The 23,854-nt window shown below is 32.6% G+C and overlaps 1 protein-coding gene across 1 annotated transcript; it reads right to left on the reverse strand.

The window, feature by feature from the left end:
- Window positions 1-523: 523 nt before the first annotated feature.
- Window positions 524-23,849, reverse strand: LOC102806811 (uncharacterized). Its single transcript, XM_078005370.2, has 6 exons — window positions 23,701-23,849; window positions 17,362-17,473; window positions 10,626-10,703; window positions 8,217-8,245; window positions 7,630-7,727; window positions 524-4,789 (listed from the first exon to the last, which is right to left on the reverse strand). Exons 1-6 carry the CDS (start codon window positions 23,795-23,797, stop codon window positions 4,664-4,666), a joined length of 540 nt encoding a protein of 179 aa, XP_077861496.1. The 5' UTR covers window positions 23,798-23,849; the 3' UTR covers window positions 524-4,663.
- Window positions 23,850-23,854: the final 5 nt, after the last annotated feature.

Below are 23,854 nucleotides of genomic sequence, written 5' to 3' on the forward strand. Positions count from 1 at the left end.
TGTCAAGAATTTGTCTTTTTTGGTATAGTTCCAACGTTTTCTTATTTTCTGAAGCCTATTTCTTTTTAAAGATGAACATGTAATTTTTAGTATTGTTGTTTGATACTGTATATACAGTATTGGACTGATTTATCATGAACGAAAACGCTGTTCTTGTAGCACATATCCGAATATTCGCTTGACAGTAAAATATAGTTTTCTAATAAACATTGTGCACTGGTTGTTTTGCTACGTACAATAACAATCATGTACATGCGTAATAGTGGTTTGAATTTTTGTTTAATGAATACTGTGTCCTCCTATTTTTAGTTTATAGTAAATCCTAATTCGATTTGATCTACAGTTTGGAGTATAAAAATATACATTTTCATCCATATTGCATCTTTAATAAAAAAAATAGCAACAGTGAAAGTTGAGAAAAATGTATGACAAGCAGCAAACTTTCTCTTTGTATGAGCACTGACCAGCTTGTTCACGTTATACAATGATCACAAATAAAGACACAATAACACACACTAGACTGTTTATACTATTGTGGGGCACACTCCACTATATAATATATTACATTAGAATATACAGATTAATTACAAGTTGAATTGGATTGGCTTTTATAAAGCAGACAAAGCACCAGACTTTTGTCAACATTCTGATTCGCACACTGGTTCTCATTAAAAAACATGTATACAATAAATACACAAGGTAGACAGAGGGCTCCATTACTAATTCAACAGCACCACTATTTTTATATAAAGTCAGTATATCACATATTTATAGTATATAAAAAGATCACCCTGCTGTATGCAATATTAAGTACTAATACCTACAAGATTTTAATTACAATAAGTACAGCTACAATTTCTTTTGTACCTAATAAATATAAAAGAAGCAGAGTTGACTCGAAGATTGCACTTCAGAGCTTATTAGTCTAGATGACTAGGCTCTTAGAAAATGATGATTTAAATAACACAAAGTCAAAGATTTGCATAAAAAATAGTAAAAAGTACAATGTGATAAAAATGTATACCGGTACATTATAATTCAAATGCTTTGGAAGCACTATCCAGAATATAGTTTCAGTTTTTCATAGAATGTATTCGACATTCTATTCGCTATATACTGCGCTTCACTAATGTCTAGCTTAGATGGTTTTAGTATTGCTTCATATTCATAATATCATAGATGTAGATTTCATTAGTTGAATTAAAATTCCATCAATGCAAATACTTGAGATTATGAAGGAAATATCTACACACTGTATTTAAAACGAGAGAGTCGTCACCTACGCATGCGTCAGATGGCCATACCGTGTCATTGTCTACAAACAAGCGTCTGCCCATGGGCCTTTGTGTTTTAGCATGTCTTATCGTCGCTTGGGACTCAATTCCCGTGCATGCGCAGGTGACAACTCTCCCACTTTAACCTGGCAAATGAACATGTTTATGACATCACATAGTACTGTGAGAGACATTTGCATCAAATGGTAATAAATTAGTGTATTATAGGGGTTCTGTTGGAGTGGTATATAGCAAATAGAATTTCACAAAAAGATTCTATGGTATGTAAATTGTAAGTAAAGTTAAATGACTGCTCAAGTCATACAAACTAAGAATTCAGACATTATTCAGATTAATGAAATACATTTTTTTGCATGAATACAACCACATGTCACAGATAGCATAAAATACTATGAAAATATCTAGTTTATTTGCCAAGCTATGCAGTCCTTATTTTAATTTTAGTTTTTAATGAGTTATAGTTTGCATGTACCATATTTGCTACATTAGAACAAATATGTAAACACTACATGTATCTACTTCAGTGAGTATCCTTTTTGGAAAGAAAATGCACAATGCACAAACATTATGCATATATTTTGAAATACTGGTTTGTACTCTAGTTTTGCCATGTCACAAAATGCATGTACTGTTATACTAATTTTGTTTTGCTTTAAGAAATGTCATATATAAATCGTGTTATAAAATATTATTTATTTATAAAGTGCTGCAATTATAGCGACATGTTTGATATACTGTTAAATACTTACTTTTCGCTTGTAATTAATTTTCAGTGTTTTCGCTGAAGGCATGATTCAGTGAAAATAAAATCTAGTGAATATATCTATTTTCCTATGTTATACATTCAACTTATCAAAAATCGGTGAAAATAAAATCCATCCAAAACACCAACACCAGCGAAAATTAATTCCAGCTAAAATAAAGTATTTCACAGTTCCTTCCATGTGACGCATACAATGCATATCAAATGCAGAGTTTGTTTACAAAATATTCAAACATGCACTCCAGTTGTTTTTGGCACTTTAGATGTTTTTGTTCTTTTTTAAATACACAAAGCACCAGAAATCAATAAAATGTTTAAAAACACAAATATATTTTTTCAATAAAACTGGGTCCCATTATCTACAGGGGTACTACACACCTGTTGAGGGCTCCAATCTATCAAATCTTAGTATTGCAAAAATAGGAGGAAAAAAATATATGTAAATACAGCCAAATGATACAATTATACTACAAATGTACTGTTTACCTTAGGACCTCATCATGCATAACTTTGATACTGATCTATGTCCTTCCCACAAGAGACAATAAAATGCTTGGGAACTCGCACAACAACATTTTTTTCACTACAAAATACTTGTTTTTATCTTCTTCTTTTCAATATAATGTCACTCAAAGCATGACAAGTTATTTCCAGATTTTCATACTGATGACATCACACATTCAAAAATAAAACAAAAAATTACCTCATTTTCTACTTTTGAGTATATCATACCAGCAATAAATTCTTAGCAATATAAGCCTACATGCAACCTTCTCAGAAATGATTTGAACGATTTTTATCATCACGTAGGTAACTCTTTCTCATAATACTTGTACATCTAGCATGAGCCTCTCAGCCAACACAGCCGGTTTATTATAAATGCACAGGTGAAGAGTTCATCATTATGCACATAGGACAGAAATAGTCCTGCTGATAAAAATTAAAACAAACTTTTGTCTGTTAACTGACAGCAACAGTTGCTAAAGTTATGCAAAATTGATGAATGGGATATCAGATGAAATGTGTGGAATTCGTGTTATAGACAAATACATTAAATCAAGCATTTTGACCTAGTAGTAGATGTCTGGAAGAGAAAAAAAAATATAACTGTACATCTATAGTACATATTAAAAAACTATATCTAGCTAAAAATTTCATTTCGGCAAATATGACTTGCTCAATGTCTAACTTAGACAAAAAACAGTCTTGTATCAAGAATTTTAAATTTTGTCAGACAAATGTATTACCGGTAACGTAAAATCTATATTAGAAGACACATCCCTAATAGAAGTCACACTCATTTTTTTTGGACAATTGAGAACGAAAAACATCACAATTTCTCATGTTTGTAGATGTTCTAATAGAAACTGCATCCCCTCTGTTTCTAATACAGATTTTACAGTACTTAAGCTACACCTTGTATTTGTGAAAATATAAAGTAGGTTAAATAGCAAAAATTAAAATATTCCACAGTATTTGTTGATTTTAGTTTAAAATCAAACCATCTGCTTGACAGTGTGATGTGGTACAAGATAGGACCATGAATCAGGAAAAAATTAGCTACACAATAAACCACATTTCTAACACGTAACTTCCTCCCCAAAAGTAAATTTTCCCACCAATTAATGATTTGAAAAAAAATGAAAACCAATAAAAAAAATTTAAAAATTCTCTTGGTTGTGGAAAAGCAGGGAGGGGGTGGGGCGCTTCTTCAAATGTGGTTTAGTTTTCAGTCTAATCAAATCAATTACAGGAAGTCAATGTAATTTTACCGGTCACTCGGGTATTGGCTTCTTTCCTGTACTAAACTAATAAAACTGAAGTGTACTTTGAAGTGAGTGGGTGGTTTATATATAGCTAATCCTTTATATAGCCTAATGAATGAAAACCATCCTGATTGCCAGTAAAACTTTGCCCAACAATTACCCGAGAGACTTTCATTCAGTCTAAAATATTTCACACTTCCATTTGTCAATTTTAAAACAATGTATTAGAAGAAGTGGAGAAGTGGAGAATACATGTCCTTGAGTGTCAGGGTTGTTCTCACTGAATCTTGTGCATTGAGGAATTTCAGGTATGCTTTAGCTGCATAGTTGTGGCTTAGGGTGCAAGCTGGGTGACCAGTATTTATTAATACAAATTTACATTGCAAAGGAACAAGTCAGCTATTTGGCACTGAGAGATCATGCCTATAAATTGTCATGGTGTCAGTAGGGCATTGTATGCCATACAAGATTGCCTTCATCATAATTCACTAATAGTCCACTACCAAACGATTAATTTTCAGGATGAATCTCGTCATGAAATAGCATTTGGCGGACCTTATTTCTGAAAATTATCTGATCCAACAGTTATATTATTGCTCAACACTATTTCAGTTAGTTTACAAATTGTGAATATACTATTAAGTTTGCCTTCTTGTAAAGAAGCAACCACATGTGAGCACAAAAAAGATTTTTGTCTGAAAAAAAATTAATACTTAAAATATTGGCAGTTTTTCAAGAGCAGGAAAAATACACTTTTTTTAAGAAGATAGTTTTAACTTCAGTGATATAAAATATAATTCTGATATGCTTTTGAGAGACCTTTTTTTTTAAATGTGTATTCATAGTTCTGATTTCAAGTCTTCTTTCTTCTTTGATTTAAAATTCATTGCTGCAGAGTTAATGCAGTATCTTTTGCCAGTTGGTTTAGGCCCATCATCAAAAAGATGACCAAGATGAGCACCACACTGTAAAATAACAAGGAAATAATATTCAATAAAGGAATAAAATGTAACAAGCAGCCTCTCGGCTGAGATAGCTCCGCTGTTAGCAATGCACATGGCAATTAAAGAACAGAAGACTTAAGGTTTTAACAAGAGGTCGAAAATATCACTTTTTACCAAAAATGACAAAAATATTCACCAAAATTAGAAAATTAAAGATATCATTACAAAATGAACAAATCTGAGAGAGGTCCACATGTAGTACCTATAAATGTAATATCAAAGCAATTGGACTTGAGGTTTTCAACAAGAAGTTGAAAATATCACTTTTTACCAAAAATTACAAAAATATTCACCAAAATTAGAGAATTGAAGATATCATTATGAAATGAACAAATCTGAGAGAGGTCCACATGTAGTACCTATATATGTAATATCAAAGCAATTGGACTTGAGGTTTTTAACAAGAAGTCGAAAATATCACTTTTTACCAAAAATTACAAAAATATTCACCAAAATTAGAAAATTAAAGATATCATTACAAAATGAACAAATCTGAGAGAGGTCCACATGTAGTACCTATATATGTAATATCAAAGCAATTGGACTTGCGGTTTTCAACAAGAAGTTGAAAATATCACTTTTTACCAAAAATTACAAAAATATTCACCAAAATTAGAGAATTGAAGATATCATTATGAAATGAACAAATCTGAGAGAGGTCCACATGTAGTACCTATATATGTAATATCAAAGCAATTGAACTTGCGGTTTTCAACAAGAAGTCGAAAATATCACTTTTTACCAAAAATGACAAAAATATTCACCAAAATTAGAGAATTGAAGATATCATCATGAAATGAACAAATCTGAGACAGGTCTACCCAAGGTACATATACACCAAGTATCAAAGCATTCAGGCTTGTAGTTTTCAAGAAGAAGTCGAACAAGTAAAACATTGACACGGACGACGACGGCGGACAATCACTCATATGATAAGCTCCGCTCGACAAAGTCGACAGCGGAGCTAAAAAGAGGGATTTAAAAATATTGTTACAAAGATGCATTGCTCTGTCCAATAGTTGACCATTAAGTTTAATAGATATAATGTATCAGCAATCATTGAGCTCCAACTGCCGGCTACATGTAGCTGAATAGAAAATCAATTTTCAGAGGAAATGCTGTTTGCTAGGATTTTTTGAACATTAATCTCAATCTTGTCCATGCCCTTAAAATGTTTCATTTACACCTCATTTCATTTTGCCACTGAGTTACTATTCATTCATAAGCATTCATTCATTCATTCATTCAAATCAAAAATCTATCTCTAATGTAGTTGCTGCAATCGTTATGAATGCTCCAGGGTTTAACCTTTTAAATGGCAGAGTTTTTCACGCTGAAATTTTGGAGCAACGTTTTAAATGATTTTGGACCAAATGAAAATAACTTTTTTGAAAAAAACACACAGAAAAGTGGGTTTATTTTGAGACAAACAATAACACTGAGGTTAAATACCAAAGTGTATAGATTTTTTTTAATGCGTTATCTACCTCATAACTACCAGTAACTGACACCGGAAAACTTGACACTGACTAACTCAATTATTTCAATGCAACACATGAAAGTATATTAAAAAAAATCAGGCCAATGCAGTAACTACACTATGAAACACAATGATGCTATAGAGCATGGAGAGGGATTATCAGATAAAAGTAACATAGGTTATATCAATATTGACATTTGTAACTACCTAAAATAACTACTAACTGTCCAGTTATTCCTACCATATTTGCTCTATTCAAAGCTCATCTCCAATGTGAGACAAAAGATGTTCTTTTTTGGGGGGGGGGGGGATTTTGAGAACAAACTCACAGATCCACTTATGATACCATTTTTTTTATTATTATTAGTGCATGTGCCTATGTAAATTATAGAGGTGTTTTTATGGTCAAAAGTATTAACATTTGAAATTAGTATGCAACAAATGCATTTTTTGGTAAAATTAACTTTTATTGGAGATGTGCTTCTAAAACGAATCTGCTGAATGATTTAACAGATCTCAGATAAGTGTATACATTTCTAATACAGTATTTAGAATTCCAACAACAACAACAGTCTGACCATGCTAAAAAAGTCTCAACACAATTCTACATGTTCAGGTGAAGAAGTTGAGGGTATCACTACTGGCTTTCATCTTCCTAAACTGCTTTTCTAGCAACTCGATATACACAATAACTAGGCTGAACAGTTCATTTTGATGTTGCACTTGCGCAGATTTATCTGCTAGTAAGTTTAGAACATGGGTTAGATTTACCAGACATTAATGTAAAGAAACATTTAGTTTATGTGTACAGAGTAGATATTTCTGGTTCCCTTGCAAGTACCCTATTGTTCACTCTATCAACATTGACTATCAAAATTGACTCACCTTAGGTTATTAAGCTAGCCTTTCAGGAAGTCATTTATTTACTGATGGACTTAGTAGGCTAGCAACACTAGATGACCAAGTATGTCTTTGCATACACCATAATATTAAAGCTCTTGCTAGGTTAATACAGTATATTAAAAAATATTGCTAACACAAGGAACACAGCTGCTTTTTATGCTTTTATCTAACTGGATTCTGAACTACATATACAGCTTTTAATTAACATAAAATTGCATTATCATATCACTTATACAATGCAGCTGTGTGATTTTATTTCGTACCTCAAGAGGGCGCTATTATCAACAAGATAACCAGCTGTGTACCCGATGTAAGACCTGTGGCTGGAAAAGTCCTTTGATGCTGCTATAAATATTTGCATTTGGAACCTGGATGAATAGTGTTTACTAACTGTACATTGTTCATTGTATAAACTCACCTTTGAGCAAATGACCTCAGTGCGCACCATTTGATATGATGTATCCGGTCTCAAAGTGACAGAGCCCTCTCTGGCTTCATCCCAGAAAGCAGGCCAGCCTAGAAATACATATACCATATTGGCTTGAAGAACATCTCCAATAGAATTGCACATAAACCAAAAATGTATTGTATGATACATCATTAAAATATGATCATAATCACAACACTGTCATTTATGTAGAAATATGGTACATTTTATTTTTTTAATTTTAGATATTATATTTAATTTTGGAAAAAACAATTTAAGGGCAGTGAGAATTTCTTTTTGTTAAATTTTGGGGATTTTTTTTTCAAAATGCATGAGCTTAACAAGGCATAGCAAAAATAAAACATTCAAAGCAGTTCAGAAAGAATTATTATTATCATAAACTTGCAAAACATCAATAATCCACGAAAGATATTTTATTATTTAAATTACATAATCTAACAATGATTGTAAATAAGTAGTTAAGTAGAAAGGCATGAAATTGACACTTGCACTGGGTGGGAACATTGCAACATTTTAAATTGGGCAACATATAATTTCACTAGACTGCAGTTACTTACCCGAATTAGATTCAAATTTTTCTGATGTTCTGCATAAATAAATAAACAAAAAAGAAATCACAAACTTTGCACATTTGACCACGAAAAATGAAGGAAAGGTATTATTGAATGCCATAAATTGTATGCAACAATTTGCAAATTTTTATTAATTTTTTTAATAATAATTTTTTTCAAAGCAAATAAATAATTCGTCCAGGTCTTGATCAAAATTATGAAAAAAATGAAGGTATATTGATGAAGATGATTTTGGCATTCAATTGGTGATTAACAGTGTGCCTTCTAACTAAGTTTGTAGCAATGTAAATGAAAAAACTTGGTGACTGATGGAAAAAAAGTGTTATTAAAAAAATAAAGCTTGAATGCTGCCGGGAGCTTCTGAAAGCACAAACTAAACTATTGAAGCACCATTATTTTTACACTTACTCTGTTTTACCAAATTACAAATTCCATGATTTACTGTTGCATAGGTAATTGCATCACAAAAAATACCTGTGCATCAATGATGTGTCATATTGTACCAGCAGGCACACTACATGTAGTTACTAACCCATAATAATTTAGTATAGAGGGACGTTTACAGATATAGTGGTAAAAGAGAGACTCTTGGATATACATGTATCCCAATCTGGTAGATTTGTGCTTACAGGTGTGATAAATCAACAACATGTGAATTCCATTTGATAACACTCATTTTACTAAAAATGGAACTGATGCAATCAACATGGTAGAGCATGTGAAGCATACCTTATGGGGACAATATGCACAAATGAACACAAATTCAATCCCAACTTGCATTACTTTGTTTTCTGTAATTCCTTGTGAATCCCAAGTAAGTTTAAGCCTGGACAAAGCCCTTGTGAAATAGCACAACAGTTATAATGACATCTGTCGCTATTTTAGTTTTTGTTTACTCATTTGTCAAATCGAGGTCTAACATCTTCATGAATAATTTAACACATAACATAATGCTTAGTGACATCATTTGAATAAACTGCTGTTGTATGTTAGTATTTCTATCTTGGGTACTAGGATAATGCATTGTCCACATGCATGGATTCATATCTGTTTATGTGGAGGCACTTAGTAGGAAATTCAAGAAGATGATAGTGCATGTTCAAATCAAATTGGTTACTGTGCATCATGCATGCAGGACTTGATTTATCAGTAGTAGCTTTGCAATAATGCTAAAAAGGAATGCATCTTTTGTTTTTGATGTTACTGCTAATCAGTAAAAAACTGTATAGTAAAGTTAATTTACTACCAGTAACACCTGAGAATAGCGAAGAAGTCACACTCATTCTTTTTGAAAAATTGAGAACCAAAAATTCATCACCTCTCATATGCGTTAGATGCTCTAATAGAAGCCGCATCCCCTCTGTTGCACTTGTAGCATTTTAATAGAAACCGCAGTTTCTAATACAGATTTTACAGTACTTAGCATAGTCACCAATGGTGGTTACAGTGAGTGTAAAGGAATGATATTATGATTGTTGCCCCGATAATCACTGCATGATGTTTACAATAGTGCAGCAATGTTTGCATTTTTATTTTGAAAACTATCACCATACGTCAGCCAGGCACGGGGCCAGGCATGTTCAGTATGAGGTTTGGTGTAAACTTACAGCTTTGGTTTTAAAAAAACATTAAGAGTTTACACATTTACCTTAATTTGGTCATGCATACATTTTGGTTTCTACGATTTTTCAGAGTGCTTCATATTTTCCATTTTGGTTGTAAAAGTACTAAATTTGTTTACACTATACCTAGAAAACATTAATTATTGGCGGTTCACTGCACCACTTCTCTGGGAATATAACTACTAGGCTTGTCAACCCAGGGTGTCACCAGTAGAAACTATAATACCAATGGGTGTGTGAGGACCCCAAGGGGATCTATAAATTATGTTATATAATTAGTAAGAGGTCCTTAACATTTTCAATGGTCCAATGGTTTCTTTTTGACATTTTCAAGAATTACAGGGGCTGTAGTTTGGCTGTGTTGGTCTAATCTGTGACACATTATGGCAATTATAGGCCCATTTTACCATGATTTTGAACTAGTGTATATGCGTTTGTGTTTAGTTGTCGTTCATTAGAAGAGAACTAAGTACTGCACTGACAGGTTTGCTAGAATACTATTCCCTACCAAGCTGATTCACCTGTATTTCTATGATTGGGTTTTGGTTTGCACTGACGTTCAGTATGAAATTACTTTGTCAGTTGCAGTTAGTCCGGTACCAATAACCGTGGAGTTTAAACACTGTCACACAATTGTAAACATCGTACAGGGTTTATCGATGAAATTTACACTCATCACTGTAACCATGATCGGTGATTACGCAGAGTGATCGTTTCGCTAAGGTGTTACCAGTAGTAAAGGGAATTGTTAATTGTTAAGCATATTAATTACCTGAAAATTTCATTTCCACAGACAACACAAGTAAATGTCCCATCACTGTTGACTTTTAGGAATTCACCACTGAAGGCTCTGAAGAAATAAAACGACAACAAAAATCATTTTAGTATTTTTGAGGTACATTGTAAGTTAAAGTTGTTTGATACAGATTCACTTTTGCCATGTGCACCGAATAGAGCACTTAATCCCACTAGTTTGAACATACTTGTCGGCTCGTACACGGGTGAACATAATGCCAATGCCAGTATTACATATAATATTTTTTTATTTTGGGGGATTTATTTCCTCATCATACGCATCATACTCCATGAATCTCTGTGTAGAATGATGGAAAACGCCAATGTGTATGGTGGTTACTACATAATATTAACATAATTTCCCCAAAACAAGGTTTATTATTGCTACATATAATGTGTACCAAAATTTCAAGTAATAAATTTGGAGAAGGCCCGATACTTCCAAGAATTGAATCCTGGATATCCGGAATTCTTTATTTTAGCTGGAATTAATTTTTGCTGAAAAAGCTTTTTGGGTGTTTTGTTTTGTATGGAATTTATTTTGACTGATTTTTGATGAGTTGAATGTGAGACATAGAAAAAAAAGTATATTCGCTGGATTTTATTTTACTGAAAATAGCGAAAATAAATTCCAAGTGGGAATAACGTATTCTACAGTATTTTTAACAAACATCCACACACAAACAAAAGTTTTCCATACTTTACTGACAGAGGGCACTGTAACTTCAAATATTATTAGACCAACTGTTATTTACAAGCTTGTTAATTATTTCTATGTTAATTAAATTGTTGCATTATACCATATTTGTCTGAAACATTGCCCACTGCCACAAAATCAAATAAATACTGTAAACAAATAACACAGTAGTTTTCCTATTAAAGGGGCACCTTCCAGTTAAGATTAATTTCACAACAAATTTACTTTCTGGATTAAAATAACAATGGATAACAAAAGATAGATTAACATTGTAAACAACATAAACAATAGTGTCCCATGCTGCAATCCATTTGGTGCAATCCATGGGATTGAGCGGTTCCCCTTTAAGCATGAACTTAATAGGATCAAAGACAATGTCTAATGTCTTAGGACAGGATACAAATCGTCTTCAGCATTCCATAAAATAGACCATTTTCCGTTCACTGCGAGAATCACGCGCTATGTGTGAAATCGAACGTAAAAACAGGACAAACAAAGGTCATAGCGTTGTAGTCGCGTCAAACATCGCGTGGGATTCGACAAACGCGAAAGTATTTTGGGGACATTTCCATGCTTAATAGTGTGCTGTCTACATTTGATGATAGGCAATTTCGATTAAGTAAGGGTATTCGGAAGCAATATTCCTCTGTCGAAGATCGGCCGGCCAATGTAAGCTACGAAATAAAGAAATTCTAGTTCAAAATCAAATCGTTCGATTTTTGCGGCAGACGTTCGACGCGCGTCTTTCATGCATCTCGCGAGATCTCGCAATTGTACGGAAAATCATCTATTTCACACACATGAAAGTGTTGTTCCAATGGAGCTTTGTAGAAAAAGTATGATAACTTCCAACAAATAATGCTGTGAAATCCAAGTTACGTCCAAGACGAATATTAAAAAAAAACATGAGTACTCTTGTTTTCCCGAAAGAATATATATAAACAAAAGTGTGAAACATATGTGGGACTAACAGGAAATGAATTTAAAACCTGGTACAGAAACCACACTGCATCGCTACGCAACCAATCATTGAGAAACGCAACAGAGCTCAGTAAATACGCTTGGTCAATAAAAGACAATAACATTGATTACGACATCAAATGGAGTGTTATCGCGTGCTGCACCATACAATACTTCAAGCAAACGTTGCAACTTATGTATTAGAGAGAAATATATTATAATTTTCCAACCACATTACTGTAGTTTAAATAAAAGAAATGAGCTTTTTTCTTCCTGTAGACACAGAGCCAAATCGTTACTATACAACAACTAGTTTTAATATCGTAAACACATTCCATTGTTATGCAAATCTGTAGCGCTTATAACGTAGTCTGTTTCGATAGTTTATTTAATAAAGTCTTAACTCCTGATGAGTGAGGTACTCCATGTACCTTACGAAACAGTACTGTAGAGTGAACTTTACTCATGTAGTCGTGTCTTAATTTCTCTGTCCACATATGTAAATCTGCTCTACAAACTCATTGTTTAGTATCGAGCACTCTCACCTGGAATAATGGACTACCTTCCTAAACAAAAGAATATATATATACCGGTATATAGAGTTCAGAATAATTTAGGTGCAATCAAAAATTCAAAATTACACATTGTTGTGATCTATATGCTTCTTTACTGAGCTCATCCGCAAGTCTCCATTTGTGTGCGTTCTTATTCAAAGAACAAGTGCACACATTCATAGTAACAAAGGATTTTCATTTCATTTCAGTTCTTAACTTTGTGAGTTTTGCGTCATGGATTTTGATTCTAAATGACAGTTCATCAAATTTCATTCTAATTTTTGTTACTGAAGTTCATGGTCATTTATTAACTATGACATTATTTCCAGTCATGTGATCAACTGGCCAATTTCCTGAAGGGGCTCTGTTTGGCACTTTTTGCCACATGCCTGTGGTTCATGTTTCATTTTTATTACCTAATGAACTTGTAGTAATTGATTGCTATTGTTTAAGGAGTGAAAAAACAAATTTTCTTTCATTTTACAGTATTTTGGCAGAAACCAGAAAAAAAAAGTTGTGAGCAGCCATTTTTGAACTGACACATGTGCTGAAACTAAAATAAATCATTTATATTTTATGCCAAATGATTAAATTATGAATCCTGAATAAAAACTTGGGGCATGGGGTGTGTGTTGTGGTAGTCAGTCTATTCAACTCAACCTCAAATTAGGAAATAGTTCATTCCTAAATGAAACACAAACAATGAGTACTGGGGGTACAATCAATCAGAATTTGGAATATAAATATAAACTGCTAGACATATACACTCAAGTACAGATTTTCAACAAATGTTGCCTACAGCAATATTTCCGATAATTTTTATCTATCAGACTCAACAACATTATATGCATCGCATACATATGTAGATATAGTTGTCATTAATGTTTAGTACAAATGTAGGTGGTCGGATATTGATAGTATAAAACCATAATGTAGGCAGTCATAGCAAGTGGAGAGGTATTAGGACTCCTATTGCTGCCGCCTCTTAATGAAGTGAACCCCTGACTGATGAAAAGAAACAGTTTGTCAGAACAAACCACCATTAGTATAATGATTGTTCCTTCAGGCTGATCAAACAACATATACTAAGTGGAAGGTTTGAATAGGAAGGGAAAAAAACCTGAATATTTGTTTTCATGTTGTGAGCCATGAATAAACATAATGGCTCATGATCAACAATCCATTTGTAACGATCAACATATGCACTTTTGAAACTTTCTGACGAATTATGTACAATATGCCATACAATATTTCACATTATTATACATCTGTTACCGTAACGCCATACATGTAAATTACAGCGTGTCGTAATTTTGCGATATTTTACTGGGTATTTTCATCCTACCATATAAGGAAATGCAAATTCCAAATATGGAATGATTACGCACGTAAGCGTTCTCTAATTATAAAAACAATCATGGCTGCCATCAGGGTTCACACAAAGAAGTTCGCTGATTCTGTTCTAAAATTTTTGGATTTCGGCATTCTCGTGATGTATCCTTGGACAGAAGAGATATGACAGAAGAGATATAAGGTTATTACGAGGATACCTCAAAGTATGCACTCTGCTGTACTGTCTTCGTGCATACTTTGAGGTATCCTCATAATAACCTTATATTATAAACATTAATCTTTAAAATTTATTATTTTTACCACTTATTTTTTCTATGAAAAACTAATTGTAAGAACTCAAGTATATGAAATTTGAAATGTTGCTGTAGAATTAATTAACTTCATTCTACTTTCCACGGTTTTCAGAGAATGGGAGGGGAGGAGCATTACATCAGATTTAGCTTGCTTATCTGTTATCGGAACATGAATTTATAGTTCCTCTAAGAGTATGTTTGCAACAACATTTTAGACATACCCAGACTACTCCTGTTCAAACCTTATACGAGACATAAAAAGTAAGCATGATGCATTCATTGGTTAATAATTTGATTCAAGATGGTTGAGCAGCAACTATTTCAGTGGTGGAAATGCACCAACAATCATACTGGAACCGGATCTCATCCATAAATGAATGGAATTATGTCAAACTTGATATATAATATGTAGAACTACATGCATCATCGGGGGGGGGGGGGGGGGGGGTAAATGGTCTGATCCAAAGGGATTCAATATGCCATACCAATCTGGAACCAGCAGCTATCAGGTAGGCATGGGTAGATTTTGTTCAAAGTAAATACCTGGGCTAGAAGTCATGGTCAGAGCCATGGTAGGTACATGCCAATTTCATTCACTTTGAGCACAGTCCCTCCACAGGGACTGTGCTTTGAGTAAATACATTATGAACACATTTTTGCAAAATTTATTTTCTATATTCTTTATATGTTTTAATACTGTAAGTTTTTGTTGTTCTGAATGTTTTGTTTTGTTATTGTTATTTTTGGACTTTACTCAAGTTTTCATTGGTACGTTCGAAATAAAAAATTCTATCATTACAAAACTAATGGTAAAATGAAAATGTATGGAGACTACATGTATGTCATGTCTTGTTAATATAGTGATGTCTCACTTTCAACTGTGTTTTTAAATATCCAACATATTTCTTCTATCGCTGACACAACACGCAAAACCTGTATCAGCATGACGAAATATTAATTACCCCCGGTATTAGCTTTGCATTCATTTTACACATTCCTATTTTGAATCACAGGACAAACAATGTTATCAAGTACTGGTAACATTCAGTTAAACACAAAAGCAATGAATTGTTATAACATCAACAATTGACTTGAATGTAAAAACAAATTGTTGAGAAAATATTTGGAAACAATGGTAATATAAATGGATCATGAAGAAATAACCTGCTGCTCTATGGTATTAAAGAAGAGGAGAATGAGACCACAAAACACAGTGAAAATGAAGTCTATCAAAGACAAGCAGACTTTTGGCTAAAGGAGCAATGACACCAATGTGTGTGAAATCTGTGAACTTCTTGTTAACATCCATGTATGTCTATACCAGACTGGTGATTAAGACAGTTGATTATGGTTAGGATCCAATTACATAAATTATGTCTTTTCTACAGTTTGTTAAAATTGATTTGTTTGAGTTTATGCAACATCAATGTACTAGCTGTCATGTTGGAACATGTACATGTAAATATAATATCTGGAGCAAGCAGGTACATTACAAATATTTTATAAATTGCTTGAACTAAAAAGCTCAAAAGATCACCAACAATATTAATATTAAACCAGTATAAGCATAAAACATCAATATAAATTTGAATAAATGAAAAGCTTTATTGGTTGCAAATTTACAATGCATATTTAATAGCAGAATACTAAATTTAGTTTTCAGATGCCATCAGAGATAAATATTATTCAGAGGTTATTAAACTAAATGATGAATATAGATCTTTTATAAATAATCTTTTCACAATTATTGTTATATATACTACTATAATAAGTACATGTATGCAACTGACCATAAAACCCACCCAACTTGTTGCTGGTACTGGTTGAATCAATTCTAATAACTAAAAATATTATTCACCCTAAAGCAACAAAAAAGATTTTGCTTTGTGTTGTGTCAATAGGAAATACAGATTTCCCATCTTTTTCTATTTGTTTTATGTACCAGTGAATGAGCCACATTTGAAAGTAAAATATAGATAGATAGTTTAGATATTTAATGAGCATTATTTCAAGGACCTGTACAAAAGTCTAGTGATGTTAATTCTTGCTCATAAAAAAGCAAAAACAGCAATCAATGCAACAGTTGAGAAAACTGCATCTAAAACATGCCAACAGCTTCTGTTTTACTGTGACAAATGATTTTTCAAAACAATATGGCCACCAGTTCAACATTTTAAATCAGACTGCAACACAAAATGATCTATGCACGCAAATGTCCTACTACGGTAGTTTGGATCCCTATCTCAAATATAAACATGTTGTCAATACATTTAGAGGTTATAATCAGCAAGAGAGGGTATTTGGTAGTTGATATAAGAGCTCTCGGGAGAAAATTGGCATATTTGGTGGAAAATAATAACAGAGCATAAGCATAACACAGGCGAGCAGGATCACATCACAGGTCTTCTAGTTCCAGATATACATTGTAAGACCTTGCTTCAGCCAATCAGATAGCTAGATTCAGACTGACCATGTTATTAGATTTACATGTTCGTTGCATATTTGTACCAAATTACATGTACAGAACTCAAATCTATGAGCCTCCCATTTCGAACTACTTTTCGCAACAGGCTAAAAGATTTTTCCAAGATTCAGAATTCCCAATACCATATATGGTCTTAAAAGTGCATACAGGAAGCACATCTTCAATAAAATCACACACTTATTATATGCTGAATCACTAAAATACGACTTATTTCGACCATATATACACCTCTGTCATTTATGCAAGAACATGCTATAATAATCAAGCAAATAAGTTAGTCTAGCATTGTAACTGTAATTATACTTTCCAACAGTATAGTACAAAGCAAAAAGTAAAGTTAGCAAACTTCAAGACAAAAGAAAATGACTCACCTTTCTGTTCCATGCTCTTGGGTTACATAATACTGCATAGAGCTAAGTTCTAGCTTTAACTTTTCCTTTTTCATGTAGGACATTCCACCTTCTCCTGTGTCTGGTAACTTATCTAAGAGAAAGAATAAACAAAAGCTTGATATGAATAACGTATATTTATACTACACATGTGATTACCAGCAATAAATTTATGCTGTATTGTTTGCTATAAAATTGATGAGAGTTAAAAAGATGAGCAAATTGTGAAAATGTATGTTCATGAATACTACCGTAAAATCTGTATTAGAAGCCGCATCCCTAATAGAAGTCTCACCCATTCTTTTTGAACAATTTGGAAACAAAAATTCATCATTTCTCATATGTGTAGATATTCTAATGGAAGCTGCATCCCTTCTGTTGCATTGTACCATTTCAATAGAAGTTGTGGCTTCTAATACAGATTTTACAGTAGTAGTTGATAAAAAGTGGAAACTGCATGATCAAATAAGTAACAACAAATGTAGCATACAATTGTAATATGTCTACTGAGTGTAAACATGCTAAATTTTATTTGATTTATTCTCAATAAAATGAATGAGAAAGTTAGTAAAAACAATATTGCAGATTAATAACAATGGTAAATATAAACTATAAATGTAACCTACATCCTGAGAGATTTTTAAATAAATTCCTCAAATCATTCACAGACAAGGTACAACAGAACGCTTCAAAAGCAATTATTAATGTGCCAATTGTACAAGTGATTCTTGGAACATTCTACAAACTATTTATTATGCAGATCTACTAATTAATATGCATATGTCAGACACTGATCATGTCTTGAAAGCCTTATACATGGTTATAACAGTACCTATAATAAAAGTAAAAACTGAATCCTGTGTAAAACATTCACCTGAATAAACTCCACATCTTTGCCAGTCTGTTCGCCAAAGTTTTGTATGTATAAAACACATTTTATAAATCAAATACTATAATAATTGTTTAATAATAATTGTTTGATATTTGTTGGTGTTCTGAGGTGCTCTGGACGGGTTTATTATAAATTACAATTTTCTTTTCATGCACTGCTGATAAGTAAAGCTTACAGACATCCAGCAAACTTTTTCAGCGACATCTCCGTGCTAGAACATTATTTGAACCCTTTCTTAAATTCACAGTCAATATATGTACTTACACATATATAGCCTTAGTGGAAACTACTAAAAAATACAGTACTAACAAAAAGAAAGTAAAAGTAAAAAGCAATATCTGATGCATTGGCTGAGTGTGTGAGGGCGCTCGTCAGTGCGCAGACCACTGAAGACCACAAATACAAATACAAGCACATTATCATGTTATATTTCAGTGATCAAAACACACTGCTTTTACTATTCCTCTGTCTATTACATGGAGTTGTAAAACAGTTGTCAAAGACACTATATTAAATATATATGTTTGATATATCCTCTAAAACAAGGATATCCTGTACTTTGAATACCATTTATCACCCAGTATGACAGCACTAGTGGCTATTATTAGAGTAATCATTCAACCATATAAATTACCAAGTCATTGAGAATGAAAGATTACATGCTATATTTATACAAGTCACAGCAGTAGAATTGTTTACTCTTCTGATAAATGAGGAACTGCTTTTCCACACTTGGATAAACCAGCTAACTGAGGAATGAATCATACAAGTACAAATGGAGGTACATGTAAAGTTGATCAAGCGGAATAGTTTATCACCAGTTCCCTCCTCATTCTTTCAAATAGCCTGTCATGCCAGGTGGTCTAGGAATTTCAAAAAAATACCACAAATACTTAAGATGCTAAATGTCATACTGTTCATCAACTCAGTAAATTAACCACACAAGTAGTAATTAAATGCCTATGGTTTTAACAGCATTATAGAACAGGGGAATATTGTAAAATACTTAATTTTCACTTGGATTTTATTTTTGCTATTTTCGCTGAAGGGCTGATTTAATGAAAATAAAAACCAGCAAATATACCTTTTTTCCTATATTTTACATTCCACTTGTCAAAAATGAGAGAAAATAAATTCCATACGAAAGCAATAACAGAATTATATTTTAAAATACCCATTCCTCATATTTCATGGAAAATTATCGGTAAATACATTAGTTTTCAAAAAGGTAAATTTTCCTTTCTACATGTATTTGAAAGTGTTTTTTTTATGACATTACTCAATGTGAAATAAACACATATTTTGCTCAGCATTGAGGTCATTGATCATAGATCCCTGTCTGCCGAAATAGTCAAGGTATCATTCTCATAGAAAACATGTATGTAGGTAAAGATGGAGTTACTAGAAACTTATTCTAGAAGTACATCAATATATTTTAAACACACTTAGTGCTTTTCGACCAATCAGAATACCACATTGTGGGACTTTATATACACAAGTAAATGTCCTGTTTTTGAATCTTGATTCGTTTTCTCAAGTCAAATCGCTTTGTTCTCAGACTTGTTGCCTTTGTTCTCATGAAATGTACTTAAGACTTTTAAGACTCGCACAACGACATGAACTCAATCGACGGTTATTGACTTTTTGGCTATTTCATTCTATGACTTTTTGTGTTAGATCAGGAATATTCATAAAGTCGATCATTGTAGAACTTCTGTATACATCCCATCATCTGCTTTAATTTCAGTATGCAAACTGTATGAAAAAATGGAATTTTGAAATACTTCCGCACATGTGTACTGCATTCCCAAATTACATAACAAATGTTTGAGGATTTTTATAGGATATTTCATCTGAAAATAGGGGCATGCCCCCCCCTTCCAATTATACATTTTGTGCAAAATACTTTAAAGGACTCACTCGCTTAAAAAGTATAAGAATTTCTGCAAAATAATTATGTACAGCCCTCCTTCGATGACTCCTCTTGGATATAACATCCTCCCACAATAAAATGATTTGGCCTGCTGCCTTGACATATTTTTGGTAGCACTTTATATATCAGAAGAGTCCTTGTAGTCGGGCTTTATTCAATACACATGCAATATACATTAATCTAGTTTAAGTATATTTCAACCTGACAAGTTAATAAATTAAATGTATATATGAAATATTAAATTTCACTATGCTAATAAAAGAACATTAATATTTTTGATGATAAAAAGTTACGTAAATTCTGTAGGAGTGAAAACTGTGCATTGCTTGAAGAAAGGTCGACTTCTATACAGTCTGATTAAATTTTTTCCAAGCCAAGACAAATTTCAAGCACATAATTATTTAATTATTTAGAGATTTTGTTAAAGCACTACTATAAACTGCCCTACAGGGTTGACTTGAGTCTAACGTTTGTGTCTGAGTGAATTCAGCAGCGAGGGCGCACTGACTCACACTGATCCTGTCAGGCTATTAAAAAAAATACCACAACATTTTAGTATATGAAGACTTGCATGGATAATTTTTAACTCCTGAATTGAATTGTTCATTTCAACAGGAATATGCAAAGTGAGTTCATAGTATTCTGCAATAAAACATGACCTACTTCCATGATTGGTAAACAAAGTGCCATACCAATATTGATATCCAGCACAGTCAGCTTTTATCAATGCAGTCTTCCCATGTTTATGCACATAGCTAGACTATGGCAAGCACCCAAGTTTGCAAATAACATACACAGCACAAATTAAGTCAAGTGGAAAATCCTTACTTGCCATACCACTAAATCAATATAAAACTTGCCGGATGTCAAAGCACCAAGTTTGCATTTGTGTAGTAAATCATGTTCATTGTGACCACAACTGAACAAGCTTGTCCAGCTATTATGTGCTTTGACCTCAGCAATAAAACTATTTCAACCATAGTAATAACCAATGTTATAGATGTTACACATTTGTCTGTAAATACAGATGATAACATACATTTTTTTTATAATATTGTTGTTTGATATGTTTGTCAACACATTAGAGTATGATTTATCACAACTAAATTAAATATGTTGGTTTTGCAGCACACAAATTCTAATACACGTACATGGTGATTGTACATAAATTAACAATCAATGCACAATAGTGTACTTAATTTTTCGCTAAATGAACACTACTTCATAATTCAAAAATATTCCCAATTCTGGTTAAATGTATTATGCTTTGGGACTTTTCAATATTTTCAACAATATTCAAACAACCAAATTAATTTTATCAATTTCAACCTTAAAAATGGGTGCCCACTCAAGTCTCCGAAGTTCAAATCCAATGCGAGTACACAAGTTAAGGGCAAGTAATAACAATGTTTTATTGATAATAGTGATAGAACAAACAAACAAATTTACTATGGTCTATTACTAACTCAAACAAATGTGAGTTGACATTAGTTGCTGTTTTTAAGACCTGGCCCAGATCCTTAGTGTGGGCTAACAAACGATGCATATGGTTAGCTCAGTGCCTAGTGGGAACATGTTAACAAAATACCATTGTATTTGTTGTCCAACTGAAGGATTTACTATTATATTAATAACTATTTTCTCATATTGACATGACAATCAATGCAAGCACATCCAGAAACATTGTTATTAGTCAAGATAAGAAATTTACTGTCGATGTGACTCTGTACTACTGCTTATTGTTATTTTCTGCAACTTGCACTTTTAGCATTTGCATTGTTATTGTTTTATAGAACTAATTTAAAAAATTTATACCTTTTTGGTTACTTTACCGAGAAATTTAGAAATAATATATATATACCATATAATATTATATACATATTCTTAAATATATATAGTAAGTTTGGTCATCCCACAGCTCTTACTAACTGTTGTCCGAACACACTTTAGATGCCCACACAAAATTGTCTGATTTCGATATTAAAATCCGTTGGTATTGGCAATTAAATAATGGGATACGTTATCGAATAATTTGCTGCAATGACGTCATAAAATCCACTAGTATTGATAATGCCATAATATAATCGTTAATATATAACGTTTTTGAGAATGATTTATAAAGTACAAAGAAAAATCAATGTAACATGTTAATCAATTACAAATTAAGTATGCAATTTTTGTGTGTGGCAACTAATTTGTTGTTTTGTTCTTACTGTGAACAGAAGAAACAATGGAACATTGCAGTATGATACACTGTTTTGCTACAAAAATAACTATATTGCTCACAATGTAGCCATTGCTTTCTGTGGCAATACTTCCTATAATGTAGCTATCATGTTAGCAAAATAGTGTCTTTATACTGCAATATTGCAGTTTCATTCTTTCTTGCAGCCATAGTAATATACATATAGTACCAGTAGTATCAAATTTGAGAACAAAAAATCAAAACAACAGATGAATTAGATAGTTAGGGGTTAACCATTTGAAATCATGGGGGGGGGGTGATCAGTTCCAATTTATTTTTCATGGTTGCTTATTTGAACATTTTTATTTTTATTTCCTGCTACTTTTTTTCACCCAGTGTCTAGCTTACAAATTTGTTTTCAACAAATGATTTCAAATGGTCAACCCCTTACATCCATTGGATTAAAAGGAACAAAGAAATTATAGAAAAATACATAATATTGGGAAAATGTTGCTCCAAACAATAGAAGAGAACAATTATTGTGTCCAAAAGGTTAAATAAAATGGGTTAGTTGAATAATTAATGAACCTCCAACTGTAACAACAATGTAACAAATTTAAAAAATTTGAACTCTTGTGTACCTTATATTACATATACATGTAATTTTATTTTAAATTTTAGTAATATTATTTCAGTTATATGAATGAAAAAACACACACACATTTCCCAAATATTACATAATTAAGGTCTGACCATTAGAAGAAGGTTGATGGTTAAACCATGGTGCTAAAACAGAACAAAAATATGCCAATTATTTTTTCCTTAACTTTAAGATTTTGAACTACTTTTTTTTCCAGGATGATTATGTTGCTGTTTTTTTCTGTTTTCCTCTGTCAAATGTGTGTGGTTTTGGTTCATAAATACATTTTTTATTATTCTCCGCGTACATGTTCACCCCCAAAATGTGCCCCAAAATGTCTTTGCCCTGACTTTTTAATATTAATGGGACATTCCACATACTCGATAAATTATTGTTTGTGTAATACATGTATATACATCTTCAACAAAACACCCCAACAAAAGATAACAAAACATGTCGCCGTCAATAGAGATATGTTGTTTACGTTTTAATTATAACGGTACCCGGCACCCGGAAGCCACATTTTTTACATTTTGTAAACAACAGACTCGGCGAACGACCCCACTAGATAGCCAGACACACGACAACAGTGCGTTAAAACGTCTTTCGATTATCAGACGCTACACAAAAATATACTGCGAATACTTTTATGTGAAACAATTATACTTTACCTGTGTCGTCGTCTGAGCAGGAACAGATAAATACAGGGAAAAGTGAAATATTAGAAAAAAATGTCAACAGCGAAATGCAGACGATCGGTCTTTTCATTACGGTCCGGTACTGCAGCGGTAGCTGAACTATTCATCCGGGGAATCTTAGTGTTCT

Source organism: Saccoglossus kowalevskii, chromosome 3, assembly GCF_978046115.1.
Source record: "Saccoglossus kowalevskii chromosome 3, keSacKowa6.1, whole genome shotgun sequence".
NCBI classification, from domain to species: Eukaryota; Metazoa; Hemichordata; class Enteropneusta; family Harrimaniidae; genus Saccoglossus; species Saccoglossus kowalevskii.